The sequence below is a fragment of the Eurytemora carolleeae genome, unplaced genomic scaffold, assembly GCF_000591075.1.
Source record: "Eurytemora carolleeae unplaced genomic scaffold, Eaff_2.0 scaffold299, whole genome shotgun sequence".
Taxonomy (NCBI): domain Eukaryota; kingdom Metazoa; phylum Arthropoda; class Copepoda; order Calanoida; family Temoridae; genus Eurytemora; species Eurytemora carolleeae.
Window position 1 is genome coordinate 25271 of NW_019396463.1, and position 17276 is coordinate 42546.

Here is a 17276-nt window from a genome sequence, read left to right on the forward strand (position 1 = left end):
GATTTCGAGGTGTTTGTTTTCCTTGCTTAGAAATTTAAATCCCGTACAGTATGTACAAGGTACACTCTAAGAAATTTCAAATTTTCATTTAACAAAATTTGTTGGAGCACCGGCATCAAATTCACCTTAACAGAATTTGACAAATGTTTCTGTTAAGGGAAATTTGATGCCGGTGCTCCAACAAATTTTGTTAGATGAAATCTGAAATTTCTTTGTACAGTATGTACAAGGCTCACTATCTATAATTGCGCAAACTACAGTATAATTGTACAATTGTACAATCATACGTGGTATATTTATATAATTGTAAAGGGTTAATAAGTATATACTACTACATGGTATGTATATTTGTACAAGGTTTAGTATGTATAAGCCACGGCTATAAAACCCAGTAAGTTAAATCTATATTTACGAAAACCAAGTTATAAGCTGAAGCCTTCTTTTAGTCTTGAACTTTGTGTTACTTCAAAACAATGAAAACACAGCTAGTATAATAAAGTAAAAAAAGAAATAAAAAGTTTTGATTTCAATTCAATGTCAATATCTCCTCATTGGAAGTTTGAAAATTTAGAAGTTATTGCCATTGCTCAGATAAATATTTTGAGTCTTTATTGAAATATTGAAATTTACATATTTACATATTTAAAGAGATGCATTCATCTTTATAATAAAAACCAAAGGGATTAGATCCGACCTAATTCTAATATAACCTTTCATTTCAAATTTAAGCTGTAAATCTTGTAGATAATACAAGGGAGAAATAAGCTGTAAACAACTTGTAGATAATACAAGGGAGAAATAAGCTGGACAACTTGTAGATAATACAAGGGAGAAATAAGCTGGACAACTTGTAGATAATACAAGGGAGAAATAAGCTGGAAATCTTGTGGATGCTTAAAGGATAAAATAAACTGTAAAATGGCTAAATTAATAAGATTTCAAGACCTGCCGGATATCTACCATCTTTAATAAGTTAAACGTGTATTTTCATGGTATTGTTTTAATCGTCATGATCTGTAAATTGAAGAGACAACTAAAATTATGTTTACACTCCCTTTATTTCAAAACTAAAATGATGTTTACACTCCCATTATTTCAAAACTAAAATTATGTTAACACTCCCTTTATTTCAAAACTAAATTTATGAAGGAAGATATCCAGGAATATAGGTTAGCTGAGGTGTTGACAATCCAATACTAAGATACGATTGTCCAAACTGTCCGAGTTGTCCGAGTTGTCCAAACTGTCCAAGTTGTCCAAGTTGTCCAAGTTGTCCAATGTGACCAGGAGGCCCAAGCCCGGATAAGAAACCCTGTCTCTGAACCAACTTCAACCTAAATTATTTCAAAATTATTCCATTTCTATTTTTACAAGTTTTTCTTCAAGTAAGTATAGTAATTACTAATTAAGAATGAAGAGGTTAGGAAAATATTTTTAAATTGGTTTAGATCATGCAAAATATAAGCCAAGTTTTGCCATTAGAGACTCTTAATGCCTAGAATATTTCATAAATTTGTGAAACTTTATATAAACGGTATAAAGAGATGACTTTTTGGTCTCAGTTTTTTAAGCACTTGTTGCAAATTGCAAGCGCCCCGCATCTCTTACATTTCAAAAATTATAATTTCTATAATATCAACATATAAATATACTGTGATTCATTAAGCTATGGAAAATTTTAAGAATATTTGAATATACATTCTTTTTTTTTATTATGAGATTCTAGGGTTTTAAAGGGCGTTTTGCGACTCTATTCCCGTAACAAATTTAGCTTTTTACTGTTGGACTCAAAAACCATTTTTTAAACGTACTCAAAGACAAAAGATTTCGCGGATTGTTTAGTTGAAACTGGTTAATTTTTAAAAAATTGTAACAGCTATCCCTAGCTATAAAATCAAAAATAGAAAACATGAGTTCGTAAAGTCGTCCCTCTGTATTTCCTACCTAGCGGTCATCTGTTTCTTCCATTTAGTTCTCCTGTTTTGAAACCAGGTTTTAATCTGAACCTCAGTCAGGTTTAAACTCCGGGATAATTCCATTCTCTTAGATACAGACAGATATTTGTCCGTCTAAAAATAGTAATTTATTATCTACAGGGTGTCCCACGATAGCTCTGGGATTTCCAAAATGTGGTCTGCCTTTTTTGTGCTCTTAATATTACGGGAGATATTTTTTATCTTGTCCCGATTTCGAGATTTTGGTTTTATTTAAAAAAATTGAAATCTGATCGAAATTCTCAATGTCTTTGAAAATATTGGCAGCACAAAAAATACAGACCAAATTTTGGAAATCCCAGAACTAGGAGAATTTTGTGGATATTGTTTCAAGATTTTTAAATTAGTCTTTCTCCTGTTATGTTTGTGGGACACCCTGTAGTAAAACCAGGATAAAGCAAAATAAAAGTCGTCTTTGTTAAAATTTGATTCAGAAACGTTGCATTAATAGGATTTTGTTATTTATAATTGTACAAATGAGAAACTAGCTTTGAACTTATAACGGGATATTTCAATCAAAACAGTTTTAGAAACAGATTAAGCAGATTATTAAAAACTTTTCAACTGATATTATAAATACAATATCATAGATAAAGGTTGAATTGCAAAAAAAATATTTTTTTTGTCAATGGTGGAAAGGAACAAAATGTCGTAGACAAAATTTCAAGTGATTCTTTGGTTCACAACAGGACCCTTAAAGGGAGTGTCCGCGTGAAAGGGGGTACAGGCTTAATGCGATAAAAAAGCGCTTTTGATCAGGCGCGCAACTAGGGGGGGGCCAGGGGGGCCAGGCCCCCCAGCCTGATTAAGGGGGAGGGCATGCCCTCCCTTAAGAAGTCTTGCCCCCCCCTGAAGGGGGGGGGGGGTAAGAAGTGACCAAGTCCACCCTGTTTTGCAATTTAGCGATTCATGAATCCTGACCCTGAGGAAATTTAAGAGCTCTTATCGTAAAATAAAAAAAGATGTTGAACGTTAGTTTATTGAGCTTATAGTTCAATCGATATAGCACTTAATACACCATATACACACACACAGACCCCATTCGTCTACGAGCCTAACTACTGCCGTAGATCAGAACAGGTTGACAAGGTTACAATTGGTGCCTTAATCTTTGTTTTTTTTTTATTATGCTGTTTTTTCCTGGGAAAGAGAAAGGGGGTTTATCAAGTATTTTTTAGATATTTTCACTATCAGTTCTGCCACTTATTATGATATTGCTTTAATACTGTAGTACAACTGTTAAATTAATCCTACATATTCACCCCAAATATTGTGTGATGTGTCATATTAAAAAAAAAATATTTTTCATGTAAAATCATGAATTTTTAATAAAAGGCATTTCTTGTCAGTTTTTGAGTACAATGTACATATTTGATTTATGGATAACTAATGAAAATTTATATATTTATATATAATTTGTATTGAAAATTAATTATTTTTGTGATTTATACCAGAATCAGGGGCGGATGAAGGATTTAAGTGAAGGGGGGGGGGCAAGATTATTAAGGAACAAAAAAATTCATAATTATGAACCAAAAATCGCGGCGCAGGCGAAAATTTTTTTGACTTAAAAGACTCAAAAAGACTGAAAATTAATGACTAAAGACTAAAAAACTAGATTTTTAACTTTTCACACATTATAGTTTATAAAGANGTTAGTTATCAAATATGATAATCAGTTAGAAATTTGCCAGGTTCAGAATTTTCTCTAGATTTGGAACTGAGTTTTTGCCACAAACTCAAATATTCTAATCCCTAAATCTTTGCACCGAGTGGTGTAAACATTTGATATTTCAAACTTGGAATATTTTACCATAAGAATTCAAAGTTTGATATCTACGAGTACTCTATAAACTCAACACAAATAAAATGCAGTTCAGAACTTTTTTTTACATTAAATGTTTACAATACCCTTTAGCCTTGAGAATTGAGAAAGACAAAATTATTCTTTTTAAAACTAACTATAGTATAATAAAATTTCTACAATAACTCTATTGGTTTTCTTATTCCTGTGATACTGATTTTCGCCATTCTTTCTTTCTTTTCATTCTGCGGGGGGGGGGGCGCCCCCCCCTCTCAGGTGCTAGGGGAGGGCGCGCGCCCGGCCGCCCCCCCCCCTAGTTACGCCTCTGCTTCTACCGGTCCTACCATATCCTTGTACTGTACCAGGATTAATTCTGTCCACAATACACAGACTGCTTATCTCCTTCCACAGGGTGGGCTACGTAGGCCTAAGAATTGACCCGGCACGATATGCTACGTTTTTACGACAGGTTTTTAGAGTGCCATTTTACGGCCACTTGATGAATATAATACCCATTCAGGGGTTAAGTTTAACAACTTTTAAAGAAATACTTCAATTTTAAATATGAAACATAACATTTATGAATTCAGTCTTTTTTTGAAGATTTTGTGTTTCGTATCCAAAGGATCCCTAAATATCCCTGAATACAGATGTTTGCAGATTGGCCGTGTACTGTACTTGTACACAATAGACAATGGTTCTGTCCCATGATTGGTTATATTTCAATAGTTTATTAAAAGTACGACTAATTACAAAACTATTTTCCTTGACTGGAATTTACATGTATCTGGTTTGTAGTGACCTCAAAAACAATCTGGAGGAAATTGTCAGAATTAGACACTTCTCAAACTAGAAAAATGACGTCACTTGTCAAATTTGTAACCCTTCGAGAAGATGCATGCATTGTTATTTGCTTGAACCTTATTTCTATGTAACATTGTTTATAATTCACATTTTACAACCTGCAGTACCTTGAACTCTGCTTCAAGCATATCTAGTTGTTTGGCACTATACGCTTGACGGGGTTTCCGGTCTACACCAGGCTTCCGGCTTCTCCGCCCACCAGATTTGGGAGCTGAAACATCAGATTTAGTAGCTGAAATATTAGATTTAGTAGCTGAAATATCAGATTTAGAAGCTGAAATATCAGATATAGGAGCTAAAATATCAGATATAAGCGCTGAAATATCATATTACGGAGTTGAAATACAAGATTTAAAAGCGGAAAGATCAGATTCAGGAGCTGAAATTACAGATGTAGGAGCTGAAATACAAGGTTTAGGAGTTTACATACCAGAATAAGGAGATGAAAAACAAAATTTGAAAGCTGAAATATCAGATTTAGGAGCTGACTTATCTGATGTAGAGCTGAAATACGAGATTTAAGCTGAAATATCAGATTAGGAGCTAAAATGCCAGATTAATGAGTTGAACTACAAGATTTAGGGACTGAATTACCAGATCAAAGAGCTAAACGGCCAGATTTAGAAGCTAAAATACAATATTTAGGAGCTAAAATTTCAGATTTAGTAGCTGAAATATCAGATTTAGAAGCTGAAATATCAGATTGAGTAGCTGAAATATCAGATTTAGGAGCTGATATATCATATTTAGATGCTGAAATATCAGATTTAGTTGCTGAAATACCAGTCTTAGAAGCTGAAATATCAGATTTAGGAGCTGAAATACTAGATTTAAGAGTTGAAGTATAAGATTTAGAAGCTGAATTACCAGAAGTAAAAAATGTTAAAGCTGATTTTTTGGTTAATGAAACAGAACTAATTAGGAATCGAATTATACTAGAATAAAAGAGATAAAATACTAAATTATGAACAGGAACCAAAACAATTGGAAGAACATATCATGGTGTATTAATCAAGGTGTATTATTTATGGTGTGAATAGATCAAACGACTTTTTCATTATTTTTGGACCTACCGAGCCAAAGAATTATAATGTAAAAATAGTTATTTCAGAGGTGTACGCATTTTTAGTACTGCAGTGTACTGTCTCCGGGCTGTAAAGTAAACACAAGACGAATGTCACAGTCTGACATGGGATCCATCTTTTACATAAAGAAATCAATGAAATATTCTGGTCATAGGAAACTATTATGTTAATTATCAAAGTGTTCAAAATTAAAGGCTTTTATCCTTCTCGGATACTAGAAGAACACTGATGCATCTATTTATGTTTACAAAACCGCCCAGAGAGAACTGGTTTCATTATGTACGCAGAGAATACGCAACTGCAATTAACTTTATTTACCTTATTACCTTTTACCGAACAAAACAACACACAACAACCTGTAGGTTTTGCTTTTTTATATTAACTCATTTTTGTTGTCAGCCCACCATGCTGAAATAACTAAACAATCTATAAATTTATTAAATTTAATCTCACCAACCTTGTAAACCAAAAAATAAAGCAGATGGGTTGCTGTGTTCTAAATTATTACAATTATTAAATGTTTTTAAGAAACTTAATATTTTAGATGTTTTTCCAAATGTTTTAGAATGTAATATATCTCAGAAAATGTTTTAAATGCAATATTAAACGATACAAATATTACAAAAGCATGACATTATAAACCATAAAAAACGTTTTTTCTCTATCACTTAACCCTTAATATTGAGAAAAATCTGAAGAATTTTTAAACATTTTCTATAAAATCCTACATAAAAGTATTGCTTCTCATCGATTTTACATAAAATTTAACAACCCCCCCCCNCTTCCTACCCATGTACTTCAAGACTACGAGATACAAAACCTTCAACTGATTAACAATGTGTAAGATATTGTCCTTTTTTAGGTTTTGGGAATGAAATATTCCCCAAACCTCAGAGTATTTGGGAAATTTCCCAAAAAGAAAGGCATGTTGAGAAATTTCATATTAATTAAATAATAAAACACCCTAAGATTCTTTAAGGATTTTGGGGAATTCCCCAGATTCCCAGGAATTTTGGGGAATGAATTTCCAGGTGTTAAGGGAATTTTCCATGGATTCCCAGGTATTTGGGAATCTGGGGAAATTTATTCTTCAATTATAAGAAATTTCTCAAATGCCTAGCTTTTTGGAAAATTTTCTAATTACTCAGAGAATTTTCCAGATTCTCAGGCTTTTGGGGAATTTACCGGATTCCCAGGTATTTGGAGATTTTTAAATGCTAACCAATTTGTTGTACTCCCTCCAAATCGGTCATTTCCATCTTTGCATAAAGGGTCACTTGTAATTACGCTTACAGAACTTTTAAGATTTAGAATAATTGTTTTTCCTTGAGTCCAGGTAGTACTGAGAATAGATGAAGAAGAATGTAGAAGTTCTCCCATCATATCCTAGACATTTATAACTATTAATTAAATTCTAAAAACATTCTTTAAATGGCCTCACTTTTTAACACTCTGCTGCACGTAATTTCGCGTAAGAAAAAATGTAATTACGTTGGAAAGCCTATCTGCAATAATTAAAGATTTTTTATAATATAGTGCAAAACCAAGTAGATGCAATTTTAATTTGTTTTTACATTTTTTTACGAACAATCAATTTGAGATTAATTTCAAAATGGCGTCAATAGAAAAGTACCTGATTATTGTGTAATGGAAAAGTTGGGTGTCGAATAAGAAAATGGGGTCGTGGCTGTATTGGAACTAGTCCTGTTCTTGAGGGCTGCAATTGATGTTCATGCTGCTGTTCGTGTTGAAGCTGCTGGTCATGTTGAAGCTGCAGTTTTTGTTGTAGCTGCTGCTGTTCAACTTGAAGATGCTGTTCCTGCTGAATCTGCTGTTCTTGTAAAAGCTGTTTTTCCAGATCTTCTTGTTTCAGATTCTCCCCAGGCTGATATTGGTCTTCCTCCTGTCGAAGTTTCTGTAATTTCTTTGCATGAATCTGACCTTGATCTTTCTCTCTAAACAAGTCGATATGTTCATTGTTCTCTGGCAAAGATATTTTAGATTGATTTCGATTTAAAAACTTAGTATAGTCATGAGTAGATTTAGGTCTTTTTAGTCTTGAACATTCCAGCCCATCGTTAATCTTGTAGGGTACAGAGCTTCGTCTTATTCGTTTTGTATTTTCACTTTTATTTTCCAAATTACTAAATTTTGTTAGAACACCAAACAGCAAATCTATTCCTTCACTTTTTAAAATATCTTCTTTTTTATCGCTGTTGGCAATAGTCTTTATTTTATTAAATGCTTCTTCCGAATTTCCGCTGTCATCATATTTTTCAGATTTAGTAAAATTTGCTGTTTCAGTTTCCTTATCAATTTTATCAAAGATGGAGGCTATTTCTTTTTCCTCGTCTGTTTCATCAAAACTAGATTCTTCTTTAGCATCATTTATGTTTTCCTCTTCCTCTTTCTTTCAATTTAAAGATTAGAAAACGTAAAAGAATTTTCCGCAAAAAAATAGTATTAACATTCAAAATTCATTAGTAAGTCAATTCTTGAATAATGTTTCAAACAAATAGGTTAGATACATTTTTTTTAATTTAAGAATTAAATATAGACCGATAGGCTTTTTGTTTAATTCTTCTTTTCTAATTAGTTCCTGAAATTTAGATAATAATGACTGTTCTTCATAATCTCTGCCTAAAATAATTTATATAATAAACAGAAAGCAATCTACACAGGGTTAGTTAAAAATGAATTTATAAACAAGATTCATAAATTTGAACTTTTTGATCTCTTTTATTTAAAGGCCCTCTACCCCCCCCCCTAATTAATTTGTTTTGAATTTGATTATTTATCTTGTCGCTTGCGCAACTATCTAAGAATGCCGCGAAGCGGGGAACCACTCACATTTTTCGAAATCCGTTAAAACGTTTTCTAAAAAAATAAAATATTATGAATATAAACTATATACAAATGTGGCAAAAGATAATCGATGACTATAGGTTGTAATATCTGAATGATTTGTTTGAAATTAAATTGATTTTTTACGGTCTAAGTTGAATGTTGCAATTTTCTGGAATTGTATGGGCGCTAAGTTATTCCTTATGATACGTCTTTAACAATTTTCTCCTTATAGACGCAACAGATAGAAGTAAAATTAGTAGCGATCAAAAGCACTTTTTTATAGCATTAAGCCTATAACCCCTTTCATTTTTCGCGAACACTCTCTTTAAAAGCTTAGTCTAACTAAGTATGCATGAGAAAACAATAATTTTCTGACATTTTCTTAATTTCTAATTGTAGAAATAATTATTATGAAAACTCTATATTATTTAAACTTCTACCCAGAGGCGCAACCAGGACTTTTGCTAGGGGGGGGCAATATATTATTTTGTTAGGGTTCGGGGACCTGGGTATTTTCTAAACTGTATTTGTTCCTCCGGACCTGGGTATTTTCTAAACTGTATTTGTTCCTCCGGACCTGGGTATTTTCTAAACTGTATCTGTTCCTTGATCGGCAGGTTTTCTACAAACATATATTCAAGCTCAACATTTCTCAAATTGCAACAATTTTATTTAAAAATTTTTTATAAAAATGACAAACATTCAACAAAAATATGTATTGCAATCATTAAAGACTTTCTCCTTGAATTAACTTATAATTCAATGAGAAGAACTTTTCAATCATCTTAATCATTGATTTTTAAAGTAGCATTTTTGTTCCACTAAGAAATAAATGTCCGTTTTCGCTGATGATTTCGTAGGTCTAGATAAAACTGGGTTTAAACATGCAAAGGAATACCAAATAACAGTAAAAAATAATCTAATGTTTCTGAGAGTAAATGATAAATTTTTTTATTGATCCACCATTGCATGGAAATTGAACCATAGCTGTTTTTCTTTACACTAGTCTAGAATAAATTGACATACGTACAGGGTAAACCACAATAGATAAAACTTCAGAGCCGACTGTACGAAATTTATACTGTCTGTTTCCATGAATTCAGTATTCGTAAACATATTTTGTTTGCCAAATCATTAAATTAGCTATGAAAAGAAAATATTAAAGACAGACAACTTATTTTTAACCTTTGGATCGTCATATTTTAAGGGTTTTCGGTCGTCTTTTAAGTCTTAGACTTTGTGGGTAACCCTGCACTTAAATTTTATAAAGTATGCGAGTAAACTAAAAAAAATACCTGGTGTGGATAAAAGATTATCGATGGAAAAATTATATTTTTTAAATTTGGGTTGCTCCATTTTTGGCAGAATGTTTAACTTTTTCGCACTTTTTTACAAGTTTGTAAATAATTGTCTGAAAGATATTTAATTTATAAAATTATCAGATTATGATTATACTGTGATAACCAGAAAACTGTAGAAAAGAAAGACGACATTAGATCAATATTAAAGTGCATTTTATGAAAATAGATTTACTGGTAAGTTATAAAATCACTTATTAAGTGAAATGGGTCTGTTAACACTGCACATTTGCTGTGCCTCGTGTTCATTGGAATATCTGAAGTCGAAACTTGAGTCTAAAAGTCGACTTCCTATTCCAGAGTTTTCTGGTTATCACTGTAGTAACCCCAAACCTTCACCAGACTATAAATATAACACATTTCGTGTCAAAATCTTGAAGGCTTTAATTCTCTCCTAATTCTTTCAAATATTTGTTCTTTCTTTTTAATAATATTAATTTTTCCTACTCCCCTAGCCCTTTTAAGATTATAAGGAAGGCCTCAAAGCTTTCCCTGTGATATTTAGGATGATGAACATTTCCCTGTATGATAATTGAAGGTCTGCAGTTTGAGTTTAGTGAATTATATTGACGTTATGACTACTGAGCCCAGGAGTGCCAGAATCGATTTTTTCGTATATTTTTGAAATTTTTTTTAATTACCAGGCTTAGTTCGTCAATATAATTTACCAAAGATATACTGCAGTCCTTCAATGATCATATGTAGAAATTTTTATTTTCCTAAGTAACCCAGGGACTTGACTCCTAAATTTAACTTTTTATTAGCTTGAATATAGTTGGATATGCCTTTAGCTTCTTCCGTTGTTGACATGTATGGTACTGTGATAACCAGAAAAGTCTGGACTAGGATGATGACTTTTAAACTTAAATTATGACTTCAGTCCAATAAAACTAAAAACTAAAACTCCAATCAAAGGAATTACCACAAAACTAATTGATTTAGGGGCTTTAGCTGTGTAGAATTTTTCATTTGCACAAACCGACACCATAAAAAGTTGCACGTGGAAACAGAAATTGTGCAGTGTAAAAAGACTCATTTCACTTGATTTGTAATTCAATATGTGGCTAGTAAAATTATTTATTTTATTTAATAAGTGTATATTAAAATTATATAACACCATTAAATACACTTACTTATTAGTAGTGCTATAAAGTCGTCTTCCTATTAGAAGCTTTCTGGTTATGACTGTATTTTATTTTTAAATTGTTTGTATTTGGTTCAGACTCCGTTCTGGACGGAGCTATGGTTTTAGGCTCCGGTTTATACAGAGCTCTGGTTTCAGGCTCTGGTCTGAACGGAGGGAAGAGAATTACTGTAAGTTTAGAATAAATTTCTCATGGTATTCCATCCTCTGAATACATATCCGGTAAATCATAATTATATCCCCTTCCACCCTAGATCTTAGATCATAGATCTTAGATCCTAGATCTTAGATCCTAGATCTTAGATCCTAGATCTTTGATCCTAGATCTTAGATCCTAGATCTTAGATCCTAGATCTTAGATCCTAGATCTTAGATCCTAGATCTTAGATCCTAGATCTTAGATCCTAGATCTTAGATCCTAGATGTTAGATCCTAGATCTTAGATCCAAGATCTTAGATCCTAGATCTTAGTACAGATTGTTCATAAATCCTTCCATGATCTGTTATTTCTTGAATTTTCCTATTTAATAATTGTGTGACCTGCTATTTCTGAACTCTTTCATGATTAGTCATATATATATTTATCCTATTGTGATGGCCTATCATTCATATACATTAAAAATATGTATCATCAAATCCTTTTTACACGTCTAATGTTTATTGATTAGAAAAATAATGTTTTAAAACATCATTTGTTTTCTCTTACATTCCCTTGTTCTGAGAAGAATAGAGAATATATAGAGTCTATATAGTTTAGTAAAAGTATCCCTTTAGAAGTAAATACCCTGTACTGTTCCAATGATTAATGGCGGAATCTCGTGCTTACAAAATGGATCATCTAACAACACAAAAGGTGTTGCCACCATCATAATATAAGATGAATCTTACCCAACCTCATGCCATTGAGACTCCGATCCTCCAATTAGAACGCTTCTCTTCAAATCCTCCAATAGTGTTATTTTATGCTTTCAGATTTCGACCAATGAGAGCAGATGGAGGACAATCCTCAATTTGAGGTTGGCGGATTTTCAACTAGAGTTAGACCGATTTCAAAATCAATAACTAAAGTTTTAAATCATAATTCATTCACTTTGTTTTGAATTTTTCAAAAGTAAGTAAGAGGTTCTTCACATTTTTGACTCTAAGAAAAATGGCTGAAAACCATCTACACATGAGGAATAAGTTTATCTCTTTAAAATCGGCTCAGATTTTTCAATGTAATAGTCCCAGCTCAGTTTGATCATATATGTCTAAAAACCTTGGCAAATGTAGTAAATATGAATTATCAAACTATTTTACCAATGCAAATATTGTTGCTTGAAATATGATTGCTAGAAACTGGCTTTCAATAAAACTTACTATTTTAATGCATAATGCATAATTATTTATATATAAATTTATAACTATATAAATTGCATAATTTATTGCATAATGCATATTAAATACTAATTCTACTTTTCTAGTTAAAAGCTTCCATTTACAAATCTGTTTACAAATTACTGAATGAATAAAAGATTATTTTCTAACTTAATGTTGGTGGCACAAATATGTGCGAAATATTCCTTTAATTCTGTTTATATTTTTTACAAAATGGTTGTGATTTCGATATTAGAAACAATATGTCGTTTCGGATGAAGCCTACAGTACGGGCAGTTTGCTGAGATTGTGTAAGTTTAGCACCTGTTCTCCTGTATATAGTGTATAGATCTAATATATCATTCAAACCATCTCATCTCCTTCAACTATTCTCTAATATCTTCTAACTGTTCACAACATGCAACTAAACTAAATATCTTAGTTTTCACGCCAGTACCCAAACCAAATATAATGGTTTATAAATATTCTTAGTTTTCACGCCAACCCATACCAAACATAATGGTTTAACAATATTTTTAGTTTTAGTCTAAATAAGAAATCTTTCAGGTTTTGGTAAAATACTCATTTAAACCTGAAACTAGAAATACTTAAAAAACTTTAAATCTTTTGCTGAAAAAATAGATTTTGGTGTTAGCAAGGAACAGCTTTAACTGACCAAGGCCTGATGAAACTTTAAAGTCTGCCCAGTCTCAATATCGTTAGAGCATAATTCTAATATATCGCTGCGTCTTGTATCATTCTAGCTTTAGTTTCATAGAAGAGTTATTGGCAAAATACTGCACAATTTTTGCGTGAGAGCGTGGACGTCTTGGTTTCATGCAGTAAGACTGCACAGTAATCTGTATAAACAATTAACAATTTAATCGCCAACTTCTGTTTTACTGGCACAACTATTTGACCTCGTAGTCCTTTAATTTTTATTTTAGACAATGAGGAGAGAATACTTATTTTCGGGTTGTATATCTTTTATTCTCAATAGCTCTTCTAAGAGCTGGGGAAGGCAGGCGGCCACATATTAGCTTTTTTCTCTTCCGGCAGCCGTGAGCCACCACTATTTCCCCTTCCGTACCACCACATGTGACTCTTTCGGGCAAAACTACTTCTTAAATAGTATATTTAGCGCCTTTAAAGTCTGATTTTTAAGAATCCAGCCGCGTCACTCAAAAAAGCACAACTCAAACCAATTTTTCAATTCTATTAATGTTTTGTGTGTTGAATTCTTAAACTGTTTTACAATGAAATTTTTGACAAATTTGACTTAGTATTGCATCTTGAAATATCACAAAGTCTAATGATTATTCAATTACTGACTCATTATCCTAAATCCATCTTAAAATCACTCATTAACCAACTTTGTAATATTTCAAGATGCAATACTCAGTCAAATTTGTCAAAAATTTCATTGTAAAACAGTTTAAGAATTCAACAAGAATTATGGCCACCTGCCTTCCTCCGCTATTCTAGGTTTACAAAATGATTTTATGTTTAAGTTTACAAAATAGATTGCTAGGTTATTTTTCTCCAGAATTGGAGTCTTTGCTACAAACTATGATTTTCTTATCCTTATATAACTATGCAACCCAATATTGTACCTTGGATGTTTAAAATAATGAATACTGTTGGATCAAATAATCTTAGTTTGAAATATCTAAGGTTTACATCAGGTTGCAAAGATTTATTGAAATTTGAGTTTGTGGCCACGGCTATAATTCCTTTCCCCAAAAAATGTTATTACAAATACGAACATTGAATTAAAGATATCTGCAATTGATTCTGCTTCTTAAACGTTATCTATCCAATATTTATAACTTGATCATTTTACATTTTTGGAAATTATAAAACTGGGATGTTAAATAAAGTATTTATGATGGCCCTTCTTTTACTTGATATTACTTTAAAATATTTAAAATGTAGTTTTAAATCTGCTTAAATCATAATTCATACTTCAGTTCTTCTAAATTCTTTAAAGCCGTTATTGTTCATTTCTTTACCTCTATTCTATAGTTTGAGAACTTAAAGAAACAAATACATACAGGATGAGTTGTTCCTTTTTGTGCAAAAAAAGTGTGATTATTGTCGTCCGGTGCATACAGTTGTAACTTTTTTGTGCAACTCTCCTGAATATAGCTTTTTTATTTGGAATTCTAAAATTTGCAAGTGTTTGTTTAAAAACTTTAAAGATATGTAAACAAAAAAAATCAGAAAAAATTAAGGACACTATGAACATTATTGTACTACATTTGTTTAAAGTGAAACCAAATTACAAATTAAATGGGACTTTGTATTACATTTAGCTAGCATATCCTTTCTCTATTTTATATAATTCCATATTTAAAAGAGTTTAGACAATTTCCTCTATTGTTTTGCGGCTCCTGCACAAATAACCTTTAAGAGAAACCACAGCAAAAAAAAATTTCGGATGGAAAACATAGATATCTCAATTATTCTTCATCAGAGGATGGTTTCATGAATACCGTTGTGAATCGGACATTCATCAATCTATAAATGAGGTTTGGTTCAATTACATCTAAACTGTATGCAGTCCCTAAAAATACTGTTTTTATGTTTTATCATCTCTGCAATATGTATGATGTATGCAAACCGATATAAATAAAAAAAACTAATTGTTATTTAGAAAACATACAAATAAAGTTACTGAAAAGGAATTGAGTCTTTGCCACAAACTCGGATTTTTAAAACCCAATTTCTTTAAAACCAAATATCGTAGACCGTAGATATTTAAAACTATGAATTCCGGTGGATCAAACAATGTAAGTTTGAAATATGAAAGGTATGCATCATCTGGTTGTTGAGATAGGAATTATAAAATTGGGATTTGTGGCAAAAACTCAATTCCTTCCTTCAAATTGAATTTTCATTTATTTTGTAGTTTTCTAAGATTTGTTAATAGTATTTTTGCCTTATAAGAACACCACTAATGTTTTTTCTTTAAATGTTTTCTTTTTGTTTAACTTTTGTCGCGTCTGTTCTGATGCACAGTCAATGATAAGATATTAAAAACTATCCTGTGTAAAATTAAAAGTAGTTTCTAAGACATTAACACTGTCCTGTGTATAATTTTAAGTAGTTTCTAAAACATTAAAAACTGTCCTATGTATAATTAAAAGTAGTTTCTAAGATATTAGAAACTGTCCTGTGTAAAATTAAAAGTAGTTTCTAAGACATTTAAACTGTCTTGTCTAAAATTAAAAGTAGTTTCTAAGACATTAAAACTGTCCTGTGTATAATTAAAAGTAGTTTCTAAAACATTAAAAACTGTCCTATGTATAATTAAAAGTAGTTTCTAAGATATTAGAAACTGTCCTGTGTAAAATTAAAAGTAGTTTCTAAGACATTTAAACTGTCTTGTCTAAAATTAAAAGTAGTTTCTAAGACATTAAAACTGTCCTGTGTATAATTAAAAGTAGTTTCTAAAACATTAAAAACTGTCCTATGTATAATTAAAAGTAGTTTCTAAGATATTAGAAACTGTCCTGTGTAAAATCAAAAGTAGCTTCTATGACATAAAAACTGCCCTGTGTAAAATTAAAAGTATAGTTTCTAAGATATTTAAAACTGTCCTGTGTAAAATTAAAAGTTATTTTCTAAGACATTAAAACTATCCTGTGTAAAATTAAAAGTAGTTTCTAATGGGTAAATAATATAAATAATATGTACCCCCTAGGACACTCAAATAGGTGTGAGAACAAAAAGAAAGAAACAACTGTGAGAGAAGTGGAGGAAGGGGGGAAGGGGAGGGGAGGAGTGGGAAAAGGGCGATAAATGTATTGTGTGAAAGATTGCTTTTCAGATGTTTAATCTTTTCTAAACTGCGGGTGGTTAGTGTTAACTGGTTATAACTGTAGACGGGCGGGCAGGGAATGGGGAGATAAGAGGCAGGACCGTTTTAGTTTAAAATCTTGTATGCTATCAAGCAAAACTTCTAGAATTATTTTCCATAACAATTATTGATAAGAAAAAGAAATATTAAAAATCCTTTAAATCCAACCAACCAAGTTTACAGGTTATACCTCTAGGTCAGTGCTTTAATTTGATCACTTATGTTAAAGATAATGTCGTTTTCTGGCTTGAGTATTTGCTTCTGTTAATTTCAATCCTTCGTTTCTAAAGCAAAACAAGCGCAATGAGCGCAAGTCACAATTGTAGAGAAACCAAGAAAACAATGGATATCCAATGCGTTATACTTGATCAGCTAGAGCTTTAGGTTTTAAGGTTACCGTTGTGAAGTAAACGTACATGTGCCACTTTATAAAAGAAGGGTCTTTTTAAGGAACAAAATGTTTATTTTTTATGTATTGAATATTCATAACGTGCATGGTGCGCACGGCGGAATGTTTATCTTTACAGAGACTGTAAGGGTACTTTTGTTTGTTTAAAATGTATATTTTCATTTCCAGTTTCTCTGTGTAAGTGTGGAGAAACTAGCAGAAAAAAAAAACACTTTTCAAGTCAGAAAAATGACGATATCTTCCACATTTGATATAATTAAGGTTTCAAGGGTACCGTTGTAAATCTTTGCATGGCGGGAAACTTAAAATTAGGCTTACAGTCCCTTTAACCATTTTAAATCATAATTTATTCAAAAAGTAAAGAGGAAAGACATGAAAATGAGCATGCAAGGATACGGACAGGAATAGAAAAAAAAGAAAATAATAGAGGAACAAGAAAGTATTTATTGAAAAGAATATGGTAAAGAATATTTTTAAAAAAAGAGAAAATAAATGATGAGGAATAAGAAAGAATATGGTAAGGAATAGAGAAAAGACATGATGAGGAAAAAGA

General features: G+C 31.6%; 1 protein-coding gene across 1 annotated transcript; it reads right to left on the reverse strand.

Moving 5' to 3' along the window:
- Positions 1-1107: 1107 nt before the first annotated feature.
- Positions 1108-12089, reverse strand: LOC111703743 (putative uncharacterized protein DDB_G0291608). Its single transcript, XM_023475780.1, has 8 exons — positions 11985-12089; positions 8347-8387; positions 7381-8157; positions 7046-7133; positions 6205-6243; positions 4770-4873; positions 1945-2069; positions 1108-1334 (listed from the first exon to the last, which is right to left on the reverse strand). Exons 1-8 carry the CDS (start codon positions 11992-11994, stop codon positions 1142-1144), a joined length of 1377 nt encoding a protein of 458 aa, XP_023331548.1. The 5' UTR covers positions 11995-12089; the 3' UTR covers positions 1108-1141.
- Between the last annotated feature and the right edge of the window lie 5187 nt (positions 12090-17276).